Source organism: Diceros bicornis, chromosome 6 (assembly GCF_020826845.1).
Source record: "Diceros bicornis minor isolate mBicDic1 chromosome 6, mDicBic1.mat.cur, whole genome shotgun sequence".
Classification (NCBI taxonomy): Eukaryota; Metazoa; Chordata; class Mammalia; order Perissodactyla; family Rhinocerotidae; genus Diceros; species Diceros bicornis.
Window position 1 is genome coordinate 9,698,931 of NC_080745.1, and position 15,475 is coordinate 9,714,405.

The 15,475-nt window shown below is 35.7% G+C and overlaps 1 protein-coding gene across 1 annotated transcript in view; it reads right to left on the reverse strand.

Moving 5' to 3' along the window:
• Positions 1-15,475, reverse strand: part of GRID1 (glutamate ionotropic receptor delta type subunit 1) — a 703,521-nt gene that overhangs the window by 94,365 nt on the left and 593,681 nt on the right. Inside the window, exons 11-12 of the mRNA XM_058542810.1 lie at positions 14,125-14,449; positions 12,785-12,923 (exon numbers count right to left, since the gene is read on the reverse strand). Coding sequence (XP_058398793.1) covers positions 12,785-12,923; positions 14,125-14,449 — 464 coding nt within the window. The remainder of the gene's footprint in view (positions 1-12,784; positions 12,924-14,124; positions 14,450-15,475) is intronic.

The following is a 15,475-nucleotide window of genomic DNA, read 5'->3' on the forward strand; positions in this document are numbered from 1 at the left end:
AGCGCTAGCACCACCAAAGTCATTCAAATTTGAATATTTAAAACACTACGCTGCCAAAAAGAACAAGCTTGTGAGGTAAATTCAGGTCATATCCAACTGTTTATGATTCCTGTTCAAAGTCTTTATCCATATATTAATTTTAAAAATAGGATCCAAATTGACAATGATCCGTGTGTAAACAGCCTTTAAGTTCAGCCTGCAAAGAGCCATTGATCCACCTCAGGTTTGGCTGTGACTTCTTAGGTACAACACCAATAGCATGATCAATAAAAGAAAAAATTGGTAAGTTGGCTTTATTTATAAGGAATAATTGATAACTAGCCCTGCCCAGTTCATGTTTCTCCATTTTATCCACAAACATATCTTAAAACTGACATAAGTCTTAGTAGAACCCATATATTTCCCTCCTCTATATATACATATTTATATAAATAATTTAGAAATATATATAAATATTTGTTTATTTATCTATCATAAAACTTTCATTTGTCAATATGTATTTAAGGTTCCTCCATGTCTTTTCAAGGCTTGATAGTTCATTTCTTTTTAGCACTGAGTAATATCCCATTGCCTGGGTATACTCTAGTTTATTTATCCATTCACCTCTTTAAGAACATCTTTGTTGCTTCCACATTTTGGCAATTATAAGCAAAGGTGCCATAAAAATGAATGTGCAGGTTTTTGTGTGAATATGCATTTTCAATTCATTTGGGTAAATACCAAAGAGTGTGACTGCTGGATCATATGGTAAGAGTATGTTTTGTTTTATAAGAAACTGTCAGCCTTCTTCTAAAGTGGCTGTATCATTTTGAATTCCCACTAGCAACGAGAGTTCTTGTTGCTGCACGTCCTCACCAGCATTTGGTGGTGTCAGTGTTTTGCATTGTGGCCATTCTAATAGGTGTGTGGTGGTATCTCATTGTTGTTTTATTTTTCAATTCCCTAGTGACATATGACATTCAACATCTTTTCATATGGTTGTTTGCCATATGTATATCTTCTCTGGTGACATGTCTGTTCAGATCTTTTGCCCATTTTTAAAATGGGTTGTTTTCTATTGTTCAATTTTAAGAGTTCTCTGTATATTTTAGATATAAATCCTTTATTTGATATGTATTTTGCAAAGATTTTCTCCAAATCTGTGACTTGTCTTCTCATTCTCTTAACAGTGTCTTTGCCACAGAAGTTTTTAATTTTAATGAAGTCCAACTTATCACTTTTTTTTCTTTTAGTGATTTTGCTTTTGGTGTTGTATCTAAGAAGTCACCACCAAACCCAAGGCCATCTAGATTTTCAGTTTATCATAAGACTACAAATAATGATACAACATTTAAAATCAAAAGTTTACAGCAAGTTTTGTGTTACTAAAGGTTGTTTCTTTACCTTCATTGGTAAAGGAAGGAATGGAAGGAAAATTACCTTGAGATAAATTAGACTGCCAGTGAATTCAGTCTTTTAATTTTCCCTTCTGAAATTGTCTAGATGTGTGGACAAAAGACAAAGCTCCTATTATGGATTGCTTAACTTTCCCTAGCTTAGCACAACATTTATCTGTAGGAAGCATTTGCTCATTTTAATTTACAAATTTGATATTTCCAAATTCAATAAACGGGGGAACAAACATCTTAAATACCATGACTAGGCCATTTACACCAACCTCCCCATTTTACAGATGTAGAAACTAAGAATCAGAAAGGTCAAGTGACTAATGTCATCCAGCCAGCTGGTGACAATACCAAAACAGAGTTGTCTGCTTCCTAGACTATCATCTTCTCTCCTACATCTCCCAGTCAGGCTGCTTTTTCCTTAGTCCAGGATTTCAAACCTCAGAGCTACTCCTTTGACTACCAAGGTTCTAGTCAACAACAACAACTGAATTGATTTTTTGAATTGATTGAATTTTGAATTGTTTTCCTATGTGGATATAAAAAGAAATATACATGTATTTATACACTTATCTAGACTGATATGGTCCTTTTTATGTGCCAGGTAATGTTCTAAACTCTAACATATGTTGGTTAATCTCCTCCAATAGCCCTATGAGATAGATGCTATTTTTACCCCTATGTATAGATGAGAAAAGTGAAGTACAGAGAGATCAGGTAATTTGCCCAAGATCACACAGCTAGTAAGTGGGAGAGAGAGGATTTGAACCCTGGCAATCAAGCTTCAGTGTCTATGCTCATTACAACTACACTCTGTTATCTCTCTTAGTTGTGTCGCTGTGCTTCTGCCTTCTGATATGAACCTCTAGGCCAAATGTGATCCCTCTGAACATAGGGTGCTACTCACCTAGGATTTTTAACCAAAACATTTCCTAAATATGGGGCATTGATGTCTGCAGTGCTAAATCACCTGCCAATGCTACCTTTTTCTAATGACTCTGTTTTCATCATGACAACAGGTGAAGATCTATTTGTAACTGTAATGGAGATGAAAGTGATTACAACATTTTGAGACATTTTTAGTAAACTATAAGTGAGATAAGCCCTCCTCCCTGAAGGTACCTCATACCCACTGCAAATGAAAAAGCTAAAAATCCTTAAGGTAATTGCTAAGTATATCTCTTGTTCTCTAGAAAATTTCAGTCTCTCTTGGATACCAGCCTTCTCTATGTGGTTTAAAGAAATTTATAGGTTCCAAAGACTAGGACATTTATATGGATAGTAACTAGGAACATTTATAATGAGGATTTCAATCATTATTGAATGGTTTTATATTAGCTTGAGATGTATAGGTTGAAGATCATTTGGCTTAATAAGAAAGCTATGTTGATAAAGAAAGGACAGATATCCATTATCCAGCCTGCCAGATACCTACTGAAACTGCCAGATAATTTCTTAAACTATAGAGAATCATGTATCATGAACCTAGGGAAGGATGCTACCAACTTACCAAATATTTTGGGGAGATGGGAGCAATTAGTGGGAGACAGTAATAGGAGATTCAAATTCATTTTGCTTTGAAAGTGCATCTCAGTGGACTTCTTTTCATATCCACATAGGCAAACAATTCAAAGTAGCAACAATGGAAGTCCCCTGGATTCCTCCGGGTTCTGCAGGGGCCAGCAGGCAAAAGCCTCAGTTTACTGGCATTTGTCTCTGACACAGAAAATAGTAATGCCATAAAGGAGGTTAAAAAAAGATACACTGTGGCTTTTCTTACTGTTGTGGATGAATCAATCAGAATTCTAGAAACAAGGCAAAAATCTTTATCACTAGGGCAAAAATTCAAAAGGGAAAGATTTCCACTAAGGCACAGGACTGGTAATAGGAATTTATATCACAGTCTCCACCTACACTTGCAAGCCCAGGTTAAGATCTGAGAGGATGAGTCTACCTGCCAGGTAGTTCTATTACCTACCTACCTACCAGGTGTTCTATTAGGAGATCCAAGGAGACTCTACCTATTTGTCTATGGAAAGGGTTCTCCAGAATCTAGGAAGAGCAAACTAAACATCAAAACAACAACATGGAGGCATATAGAAAGGAGTCAGCACGAAAGAAATCATGTATAAATACATTTATATTATATTGCATTAAAGATACTAAAAAGATATTGTTCAAAAATATATGCTAAAAAAATAAAGTAAAATTTTAAAAATATTTATCTCACGATAGGTATAATTTACTACAGTGAGGACTCTTTATAACAAAAATTTTAAATGAAATCCATAAAGAGTGACTGAGAAATAAATAAGGTACTAACACAGTGGGAGGAAGAAAGAATGAAGGGGAAATCAAAACATACAAGTAGAATTTATATACTCATTAACATGGTTGAAAAGTATATGAACACTGGAGAAAACCTAATCAGAAATGTGGAAGACAAACTGAAGAATTCTCCCAGAAGGAAAAGGAAAAGGATAACGAATTAAAAATAATCAAAGAGAGTACAGCAGATATGGAGGACTCATAGTTCCAACATATGAAAAGTTAATGTTCCTGGAAAAAATACAAGGATAAATAGGAAAGATTTAATAGATAAGGAAAGATTTAATAGATGATAAAATTATTGAGCTAATGTACAAGTTTCTTGTCACATGTAAAAAGGACTCACAGTATTCTAGTCATAATTAATGACATACGGTTGACATTAAATATTGATGGAAGTTTTTAAATTCAAAGCTATTATTCAGGTTAATTACAAGGAAGAAAGCATAAGAAAGGAGGAGAGGTGGAGGAGGAAAAGGAAAATAAGAAGGGGAGAAGGATGATAGAAAAAGAAGGAGAAAAAGGATCAGAAACAGGGAGAAGTGGAAGAGGATGGGAGGAGGAGGAGGAAGACGAGAGGAGAGACAAGGAAAAAGCGGAAAATGAGGGCAAGAAAGACAGGGAGGAGAAGGAAGAAGGAGGAACAGTGGGGAGGAGGAGAAGGAAAAGAAAGGGAAGAGGAGAGTGACAAGGAGAGGGAGGAGGTGAAGACAAGCAGAGTGACAAAGAGAAGAACGGGAGGGAGAAGGACGAGGCAGGATTAAAGCAGAGGGAGGAAGACGAAAGACAAGAAGAAGAATAGGAGGGAGAGAGGAGGAAGAGGAAAAGAGAAAGGGAAGAGGAAAGGGAAGAGGAAGGAGAGAAGGGAGAAGATGGAGATGGAGAAAAAGAGGGAAGAATAGAGGAAAGAGTGAGAAGGGAAGAGAGGAAAGAAAAGAGGAGGGGAAAAGGGGGGCTGACTGGGGTATTCTCAGGCTTCTCTATAGCATCACATAAGGAAGAGCAATGCAGCAAATTCTACAGACTCCTAAGGGGAAAAGTTGTGACACAAGAATATTATACCCAGATAAATTTTAACTCATATGTAAATGCAAAAGAAAAAGATTTGCAGATATGCTGTCTCAGAAAATATACCACTCTTGCTAGATAGATTGCTCAAAGAGCTACTCTAGCTGAACAAAAATTCATTAAAATAAAGAAATAAAAAATGCTTAAGTCATAGAATAAAGAGCCAGTCAACAAACATTGAAACCACCTGGAAATAGAATTCAGTCCAAATAATGAATATAAATGTGGATGGGATAAAACAAAAAAATGCAAATGCCAAATATGTATCTTAGAGAAAAAATAAAATATTTTTTTAAAAAAGAAGAAAAGAAAGAACCATAGTACAGTAAGTCTAAAATCTCATATTCTATCAACAAAAAACGATTGAGTACGTGGAAGGAAAGGAGGAAAAAAAGGTATTCTATTATCATCTTATATAGGGAGAGATATGAATATATGGTTTTACTCTTGATTCTGAAAGAAAAATAGTAGTGCATGTATATTTAAGCCTAAAGGAAACCACTGGAGGTTAAAAGAGGATGCTAAACTTCCAGTGATGGTAGTGGGGAACCATAATAATAATAATGGTAATAGAATGTTAAACATCATGAAAACAATTTAGAATGCATAAATGGACATGATAGAAGTAAAATCAAATATATTTATATCGTAATACCTGTCAATTGTATGCCAAAAATTGGATAACCTAAATGAAATGGACAAATTACTAGAAACACACAACATACTAAGACTGAATCTTGAAGAAGTAGAAAATCTGAATAGACCAATAACTAGTAAGGAGATTGACTTAGTAATTAAAAGCCCTCTAACAAAGAAAAGTCCAGGACCAGATAGCTTCACTGAGGAACTCTGCCAAAGATTTAAAGAAGAATGAACACCAATCCTCCTCAAACACTTAACAGATAAATTCAACAGGAGGGAACACTTCCTAACTCATTCTATGAGGCCAGCACTACCTTGATACCAAAGCTCTAAAAAGACACTACAAGAAAAGAAAAATGCAGACAAATATTCCTGAGGAATACTTATGTAAAAATCCTCAATAAAATATTAGAAAACTGAATTGAACAGCATATTAAAAGGATTATGCACTACGACCAAGCAGGATTTATTCCTGGAATGCAAGAATGGTTCAACATATAAAAATCCATCAATGTAATGTACTACATTAACAGAATGAAGAAAAAAATATTATCTCAATGCAGGTAAAGCATTTGACAAAATTCAACACCCCTTCATGATAAAAACATTCAGCATGCTAGGAAGAATAGAAAATTACCTTAATATAACAAAGGCCATATATGAGAAACCCAAAGCTAACATCATACTCAAAGGTAAAGATTAAAAACCTTTCCTCCAAGATCAGAAATAAGAAAAGAATGTCCATCTCCACCACTTTTATTCAACATAGTACTGGAAGTCATAGTCAGACAATTAGGCAACAAAAAAAAATAAAAGATATACAAGTTGGAAAGGAAAAAGTAAAAGTATCTGTGTTGTCAGACAACTCAACCTTGTATGTAGAAACCCTTGAAATTAGACATGCACACACATACACACACACACACATTAGAACTAATAAATGAATTAACCAAAGTTGCAGGATACAAAATCAATGCAGAAAAATTAGTTGCTTTTCTATACATTAGCAATAACAATCTGAAAGGGAAATTACAAAAACAATTTCAGTTCCAATTACAATCATATCAAAAAGAATAAAATACCAAAGAATAAACTTAACCCAAAAGGCAAAAGACATGTACACTGAAAACTAAAAAAAAATGTTTCTGAAAGAGATTAGTGACACAAATAAATGGAAAGACGTTCTGCCTTCACGGATTGGAAGACAATATTGTTAAGATGTCACTACTACCTAAAACAATCTACAAATTCAATGCAATCTCTATCAAAATTCCAATGACGGCTTTTGAAGAAATAGAAAAATCCATCCTAAAATTCATATGGAATCTCAAGGGGACCTCAAATAGCCAAAACAATCCTGAAAAAGAACAAAGTTGATCTCAAACTTCCTGAGCTCAAAATGTACTACAGAGCCACGGTAATCAAAACAGTGTGGTACTGGCATGAAGACAGACATACAGACCAACGGAATAGAACAGAGAGTGCAGAAATACTATCCCATGTACGGCCACATGATTTTCAACAAGGGTGTCAAGACTATTCAATGGGGAAAGGACAGTCTTTTCAACAAATGGTGCTGGGAAAACTGGATATCTTCATGCAAAAGAATGATGCAGGACCCTTACCTTATACCATGTACAAAAATTAATTCAAAATGGATCAAAGATCTAAATATAAGACCTACAACTATAAAACTCTTAGAAGAAAACATATGGGAAAAGTTTCATGACATTGGATTTGGCAATGATTTCCCAGATATGTCAAAAAAAGCAAAGGCAATAACAACAAAAATATTTGGACTTCATCAAAATTAAAACTTTCTGCTTCCAAGGATGCTAGCAACAGAACAAAAAGGCAACCCATGGAATGGGAGAAAATATTTGCAAATAATATATCTGATAAGGAATTAATAGCCAGAATATATAAAAAAAAACTCTTACAATTCAATAACAAAACAACCCAATTAAAAAGGGGCAAAGGGGGGCCGGCCCGGTGGCGCAAGCGGTTGGGTGCGCGCGCTCCGCTGCGGCGGCCCGGGGTTCGCTGGTTCGGATCCCGGGCGCACACCGAAGTACTGCTTGGCAAGCCATGCTGTGGCGGCGTCCCATATAAAGTGGAGGAAGATAGGCACCGATGTTAGCCCAGGGCCGTCTTCCTCAGCAAAAAAAGAGGAGGATTGGCGGATGTTAGCTCAGGGCTGATCTCCTCACAAAAAAAAAAAAAAAAAAGGGGCAAAGGACTTCAATAGACATTTCTCTAAAGAAGAATGCACATGGCCAATAAACACATGAAAAGATGCTCAAAATCACTAATCATTGGGGAAATGCAAATAAAAACCAAAATGAGATACCACTTCACACCTATTAGGATAATTATTATTATGAAAACAAAACGGAAAACAGGTATTGGCAAGGATGTGGAAAAATTGGAATCCTTGTGCATCCTGGTGGGAACGTGAAATGGTGCAGCTGCTGTGGATTTGGTAAGGTAGTTCCTCAAAAATATTAAACAAAGAATTACCATATAACTCAGCAATTTCACTTCTGAGTATATACCCAAAAGTATTGAAAGCAGAGACTTGAATCGGATTTCTGTACATCCATGTTTATAGCAGCATTATTAAATAATAGCCAAAAAATGAAAGCAACCCAACTGTTCCTCGACAGATGAATGAATAAACAAAATGTGGTATATACATACAATGAAATGTTATTCAGCCTTATGTAGGAAGGAAATTCTGACACATGCTACAACATGGGTGAAAGTTGAAGATACGCCAAGTGACATAAGCCAGCCATAAAAGGACAAACACTGTATTATTTCACTTATATGAGGTACCTAGAGTAGTCAAATACATAGACACAGAAAATAGGATGGTGGTTTCCAGGGTCTGGAGAAGCGGGGAATGGGGAGTATCGTATAGACTTTCAGTTTTGTAAGATGAAGTATTTTATAGATGGATGGTGGGGATGTTTGTAGAACAATGTAAATATACTTAATGACACAACTGTATACTTAAAAACAATTAAAATGATAAAATGTGTTATATACATTTTACCATAATTTAAAAAATAAAAATTAAAAAACAATAAACATATTTTAATAATATATTCTAATATCTAGATAAACTTGTTTTTAAACAAATTGTGAAGTTTATTCAATAAGTAAAAAACAATAAAAAATAACTTAAAAACTAAATATAGAAGACCATCCATTGAACAAATTGGAAAAAAAAATTTTTAATTATCTCCTAAAAAGGAAGAGATCAGACTGCTTCAAAAAGGAGTTGTTAGGGAAGAGATGGAGTGGAACAGAGTGATATCCCAGGAGCAAAGTTTTCATGTTCTATTAAAATAAAGTTGGTATTAATCCAATCTAAACTGCTATAAATTAAGATGTTAATTGTAATGCCTAGGGCAACCACTAAGACCATAACTCAAAAAATATATAGTAAAAGAAACAACAAGGGAATTAAAATGGTATGCAAAATATATCTACTTAACACAAAAAAGGCAATAATAGAGGAAATGAGGAACAAAAAAGATATGACATATAGAAAACAAATAGCAAAATGGCAGAAGTGAGTTCTTCCTTATCACTAATTATAACAAATAAAAATGGATTAAACTCTCCAATTAAGATGTAGAGATTGGTAGAATGGGTTAAAAAACGTAATCAATTGTATGCTGTGTAGAAGCCACTCACTTTAGATTCAAAGACAAATATATTGAAAGCAAAAAGATGAAAAAATATTCTGTGCAAACAATAACCAAAAGAGAACTGGCATGGTTATACTAATGTCAGATAAAGTAGTCTTTAAGACAAAAATTTTTATGAGAGACAAACAAGGACAATGATAAAAGGGTCATTCACTAATATACAATTACAATAATAAACATATATACACCTAACAATAGAGCTCCAAAATATATGAAGCAAATTGATTGAAGGGAGAAATAGACAGCTCTACAAAAAAAGTTGGAGACTTCAATATCCCACTTTCAATAATTGATAAAACAACTAGACAGAAGATCAGCAAGTAAATGGAAAACATGAACAACACTATAAACCAACTAGTCTTGAAAATGAAATAGACAATATGAAGTGCCCTATAGCTATGAAAAAATTAATTCATAATTTAAAAGCTCCAAAAATGTGAAATCTTTAGGCCTAGGTAGTTTTCCCAGAGAATTATACCAAACGTTTAAAGAAGAATTAACACCAATTTTTCATAGTCTCTTCCAGAAAATAGAAGACAACAGAAGACTTCCTCAATCATTTTATGAAGCCAGTGTTACCCTGATATCAAAACCAGAGAAAGACAGTACAAGAAACAAAAGTACAAACCAATATTTCTCACGAATTTAGCTGCAAAAATCCTCAACCAGAATATCAGCAAATAGAATCCAACAATATAGGAAAAGAATCATAGAGCATGACCAAGTGAGATTTATTCGAGGTGTACAAAATTTGAAAAACAATCAAAATAATCTATAATATTAACAAGCTGAAGAAGAGAAAGGATATAATCATGTCAACAAACACAAAATAAGCATTTGACAATATCCAGTACCCATTCATGATAAATATTCTCAGCAAGTTATGATCTATTTGTTTAATGCAATTACACTTATAACGCAATTCCTATCAAAACCACAGAAAAATTTTTTATAGACATAGACAAGTTTATTCTAAAATTTATATGGAAAGGTGCAGGACCTAGAATAGTTAAAATAATTTTAACAAAGAAAAGTAAAATGAGAGGAATCACTCTGTCCAACCTTAATTAAGGATTACTCTGTAGCTATGTAATCAAGACAGTGTGGTATTAGCAAAGGGACAGACAAAGATCAATGGAACTGAACAGAGAACTCAGAAATAGACCCACACAAATATGCCCAACTGATTTCTAACACATTACAAAAGCAATTCAATGAAGGAAGGATAGCCTATTTAATAAATGGTGCTAGAGTAATTTGACATCCATAGACAAAAAAAAAGAAAAATAGAACTCAACCTAAACCTCACACCTTATAAAAAAAATTAACTCAAACATGATTGTGAACTGAAATGTAAAACTACAAAACTTATAGGAAGAAAGAATAGGAGATTATATTCGGAGTCTAGGGCTAGGCAAAGAGTTAGACTTGACATCAAAATCATGATCCACAAAAGAGTAAATATATAAATTGGACTTCATAAGAATTAAAGACTTTTCTCTGTGAAAGACCTTGATAAGAGGCTAAAAAGATAAACTACAGAATAGGAGAAAATATTTGCAAACCACATATCTGGCAAAGAACTAATATCTAAAATATATAAAGAACTTTCAAAACTCAACAGTAATAATCAAACAATCCATAGAAAATGAGCGAAATACACAAACAGATATTTCACCAAAGAGGATATACAAATAGCAATAAGCACATGAAAAAAGATGTTCAACATAATGAGTCATTAAGGAAATGCAAATTAAAATCACAATGAGATATCACTCCATGCCCATCAAGATGGTGAAATAAAAATAGTGACAACACTAAACACTGGCAAAGATGCAAAGAAACTGGATCATTCCTGCATCACTAGTAGTGATGTAAAACGGTAGTCACTCTGGATAACAGTTTGATAGTTTCTTATAAACCTCAACATGCAATTACCAACTGACCCAGCAATTACACTCTTGGATATATATCACATATAAATGAAAACTTATTTTCACACAAAAAACTACTCGCAAATGTTCATACAGGCTTTATTCATAATCACCTAAAACTGGAAACAACCAGATTTCCTGCAACGGATGAATCGTTAAACAAACTGTAGTACGCTGAATACTACTGAGACACAAAAGCAATGAAGTATTATTGCTAATTATTATTATTAGCAATAATAATGCACATTATTAATACACACAACAATCTGGATGAATCTCCAGAAAATTATGCTGAATGAAAAAGCCAATCCCAAAATGTATGATTCCTTATATCACATATTTGAAAGGACAAAATTTTAGGAATGGAGAACACACTAGTGGTTTTCAGAGGTTAAGAACAGGACTGGAGGGGAAGAAGTGTGAAGGAAGTGGGTGTGGCTATAAAAGGACAACAGAAAGGATCCTTGTAGGGATAAAATTATTTAGCATCTCTACCGCGGTGGGGATATACAAATCTATACATGTGATAAGACGGTATAGAACCAAATGCACACACATACACACACACAGAGAAATGAGTACAAGAGGAGAAATCTAAACAGAATCAGTCAATTTTATTAATGTCAATACCCTGGCTGTGATAATATGATGCTATAGTTTTGCAAAATGTTACCATTGGGGGAAACTGATTAAAGGATGCTATGAGGCCTTCTCTGCATTATTTCTCACAACTGCATGAGAATCTATATCTCCATACAAATGTCATCTAAAAAAAATCTATATAATACCATACTGAATTTTGAATCCTAGTCAAGGAGTCTGAACTCTTTTAAATAGACATTTGGGAGCCATAGAAGCTGGCTGAGTATGGATGACTTGACTAATGCTATGGATCAAAAGAATCAATATGATGATAGTAAGTATGATGAATTAAAGGAGAAATTAGTGAAGGCAGGGACACAAAAAACCATAATCAGGGGTCAAGTGAGAGGTGATATTGAAGCCGATAGTATACTCTGGGAAGAGTAGAACAGATCTGTGCTTTTGGTCACTTCAGCAATCACATATTCAATATATGTTCACTGCACTCAAGTTCTTCTGTAATTTACTCAGTATGTGGGAAACTGATCATAAAACAAAGGCATTTCCAAGTTATTTCACTATGTTGAACTAATTCTTTGATGCCATATTTCTAACATTTTGGTAAAATGAAGAAACATTTTTTAGTCTTTGGTTTTAATAATTTTGTAATTTTATAAATATAAGTGAAATAAGTTTTCTAATCACTGTGATAATTGACATGTTTCTAAAAATAATTTTAGAGCGTTTGAAGACTTGAAAAATATACTAGACCTGTGATTTTAATTAATTTTAATTAAATGTTTAGAAAATTTTGATTAAATAAGTTTGTAATCAATGTTTAAACATCAGAGGAAATTTAATTCATTAATTTTTAATGTTTTGATTTATTAGTCTAATAAGCAGCATTTAAATAGTCAGAGAAATATTATTAATGAATTTATACATTTATTTAATTTTGCCTGAAATAAAATACAACAGGAGGGAAGCTCTTCATGCATTAAAGATTACGATCATCAAGTTGCAGATGTGGGATCTAAGTCCTGTCCTGCCCGGACATGTTTGCATCCTCTCGTTACAGCCTCTGAGAGCTGAATGGTCCCAGATCTGGAAGGAGGAATGATCTTACCTTATGGGGTTGTCCATCCTGGACACTGTGAGGAAGGCAGCAAGATTGGCCGTGTAGGAGGAGCACACGATGAGAGTGAAGAGCCACCAGCTGCCCATTACGATGCGCATGGCCATGGAGTTCACTGAGGATTCACCACCTGTGGGAAACAAGCAAAACGGATTTGTCCTGGGCTTCCACTCTCACACCCATCCCCATGGAAATCCTCTGCCCTGCAGTTGGGCATAGGCAGCCATCACTGGTAATGGGCTGGGGAGCAGGGAAGTGACTGCCAGCTGGTTATGAGGGACTGTGACAATTCTGAGAAAGAATCCTAAAACCACCAATCTCAGAAAGAAATGGAGGACCACAAAATATGGAAAAGCCAGGACTGGCCTTTTAGTGACGTGATGTTTGTCAAAATGCCAAGGATAGAGTTCTGAATATCAAAATCTGACAGTTAGAAGATTCTACCTCTCTCGGTTGAGAACTTCCAGAGCTGCAACCTGATGTAAGGTCCCTTTCCAATTTCAGATTCACATAGAGCAGTCTGAGGAATTCTGTAAATATAGAATGACCTCCGACTCGGAGTGTTCCTTAGCCTTCTTTTAAACCTCAGAAATGAGATGTACCTATATCACTTTTATTCATATTCAGCCTTGACTTGATGACTTTTTTCCCTAGGATTTTCAGAAATCATTGTATGTGACTTTCAGTTAGAAGCTGCTTCTTTAAGGCCAATTACTTCTCCTTGGTCCCTTAGGTGGTATTGGAAGAAATCTTCTCACTGACTATTCTTATATAATCTCGCAAAAAGGTGACACATGTTTTGCCAGGTGCAAACAGGGCTGAGACTCACATTAGGAACTATGCAATTTGTCGTTTCCTGTCAAAATTGCACAATCCTTAACTCCCCGAGTGCTATTCGGACTTCTCAGACATAGGAGAGTTTGTGTCTAAGAATGGCTGGAGTACTGCGTAGATGATTGCAAAACAATCATGATTTTTTTTCCCATTAAGACTTCAAATTTAAGCAAGATACAGTTCCATTTGACAACCCCATGTGCATAACAATCAGTTTAATGTGGGAGGGGAGGAAAGTGCAAAGCAGAACTCCAAAGTTAATTTTATCTAAACTGAAAAATCAGGATTTGACGTTGAGTTCCTTGTTGTCATTTCATTTAATTTCTATCTGATATTACTCAGAGAAATAGGGTGCGGCATGATAACAGTACTGTCCTAGAGATTAAATAAAATTGCATTTAAAATGACTTTGGCAAAATCCATGTGGAAACTTTGCCAACAGACAAGTTCTTCCAGGCCCCTGGGCCTATTCCAACATCAAGAAACCAGGAAGGTACCTTGTTGTACGAAGGCTCCGTAGACGATCCAGATGGCACTGTGCAAGGTGGCAGAAGTGGAGGGTTGGGGCTGGGCAGCGTTCTGAGCCCTCACAGCCTGTATCCGGTTCAACACAAATATCAGCACGCCAACCACAGGGATGGCGGCCGCAATGCAGGCCCAGACCGCAAAATCAAAAGGAGCAAAAAGAGAGAAGATGCTGATTTTCTCCTCGGGCTTCTTGATTAGGATCCCCACCGAATAGTCCATGTACCGCTTGCTAAAGTCCACAACGCTCTCCCTCTCTGGGGTGATGGTGATGGCAGAGATGGCCAAGTCTGCTCTCTGAAAGGCAAAACCACCTCATCAGATGGCAGCCCTCAGCTTACTGCTGGGTTCTGCCCTGGGTCAAGGTCTGCCCTCTGCCCTTTGAGTTGTTCTGTTCAGAGGAAACAGAGCCGAGAGTTGACACTCTGTGCCCTTGAGTATTATAAGGAAAATCCAACACTAAGTTGTCTGTTATTACCTCCTTCACCTTACAAATTTCTCCCCCAAACCCTAAAAACTCCTGGAAACCTCTTCTGGAGAAAAGAGTCTAGAAAGCATCTTAATTCCTGTATGAATTACAGTTCTTCTTCACTCTCTTATTGTCCCCCTAGCAAACTTTAGCTATCTCCTTTCTTTTGCTGGTGTTTCCCTCTACCCCACCCGCCATCATACACACCCCGAGAAGTCCCTTGTCTCTTCTTCTAGGCTTATCTCCATCCTTCCTATACTTCAAGGCCACAGGGACACTCCATTTTTCCATTAAGCCTCTCCAAACTCCATAAGCTCACACTGATGTCTGTCTTGTCTAAAATACCGTAGAAGTTATACAGTGAATTATACAACTACCTGGAATCTCACTAACATATCAGCCCCTGATTGTTTTATATGCAAACTCTATGACAGAGAGCAACATTCTCCAAGAAAACAGGGGTTGTCTACTTCTTTAGTCTTCCACCTTCTTTAACTCATGGCCTGCAGATACATGGGTTGATTCTTCATATAGGAAAGCTGTGTGGTGAAGGGACTCTCTGGGCATGCTGCACCGTGTCCTCAAAAGTACCTCCCAAGGCTTTTGCTTTCCAAGATGGACTTAATTTTTAAAATGGACAAAGACCCCTTTAAGACGGAACTAGGCTGTGCGGATGAAGCTGCCAAGACTGGTGGAGGTCAGGATCCTTATCCTTAGATGGCTGATGACAGGTAAGAATGGACCTAAAGTACCCTCTTCAACCACAAGAGCACTAAAATTTACAGTGATCATCTTGATCTTGGCTCTTGGGCCTCCTAGTAGGAGGCATCATCATAACTAGGTTTATTTTAGAA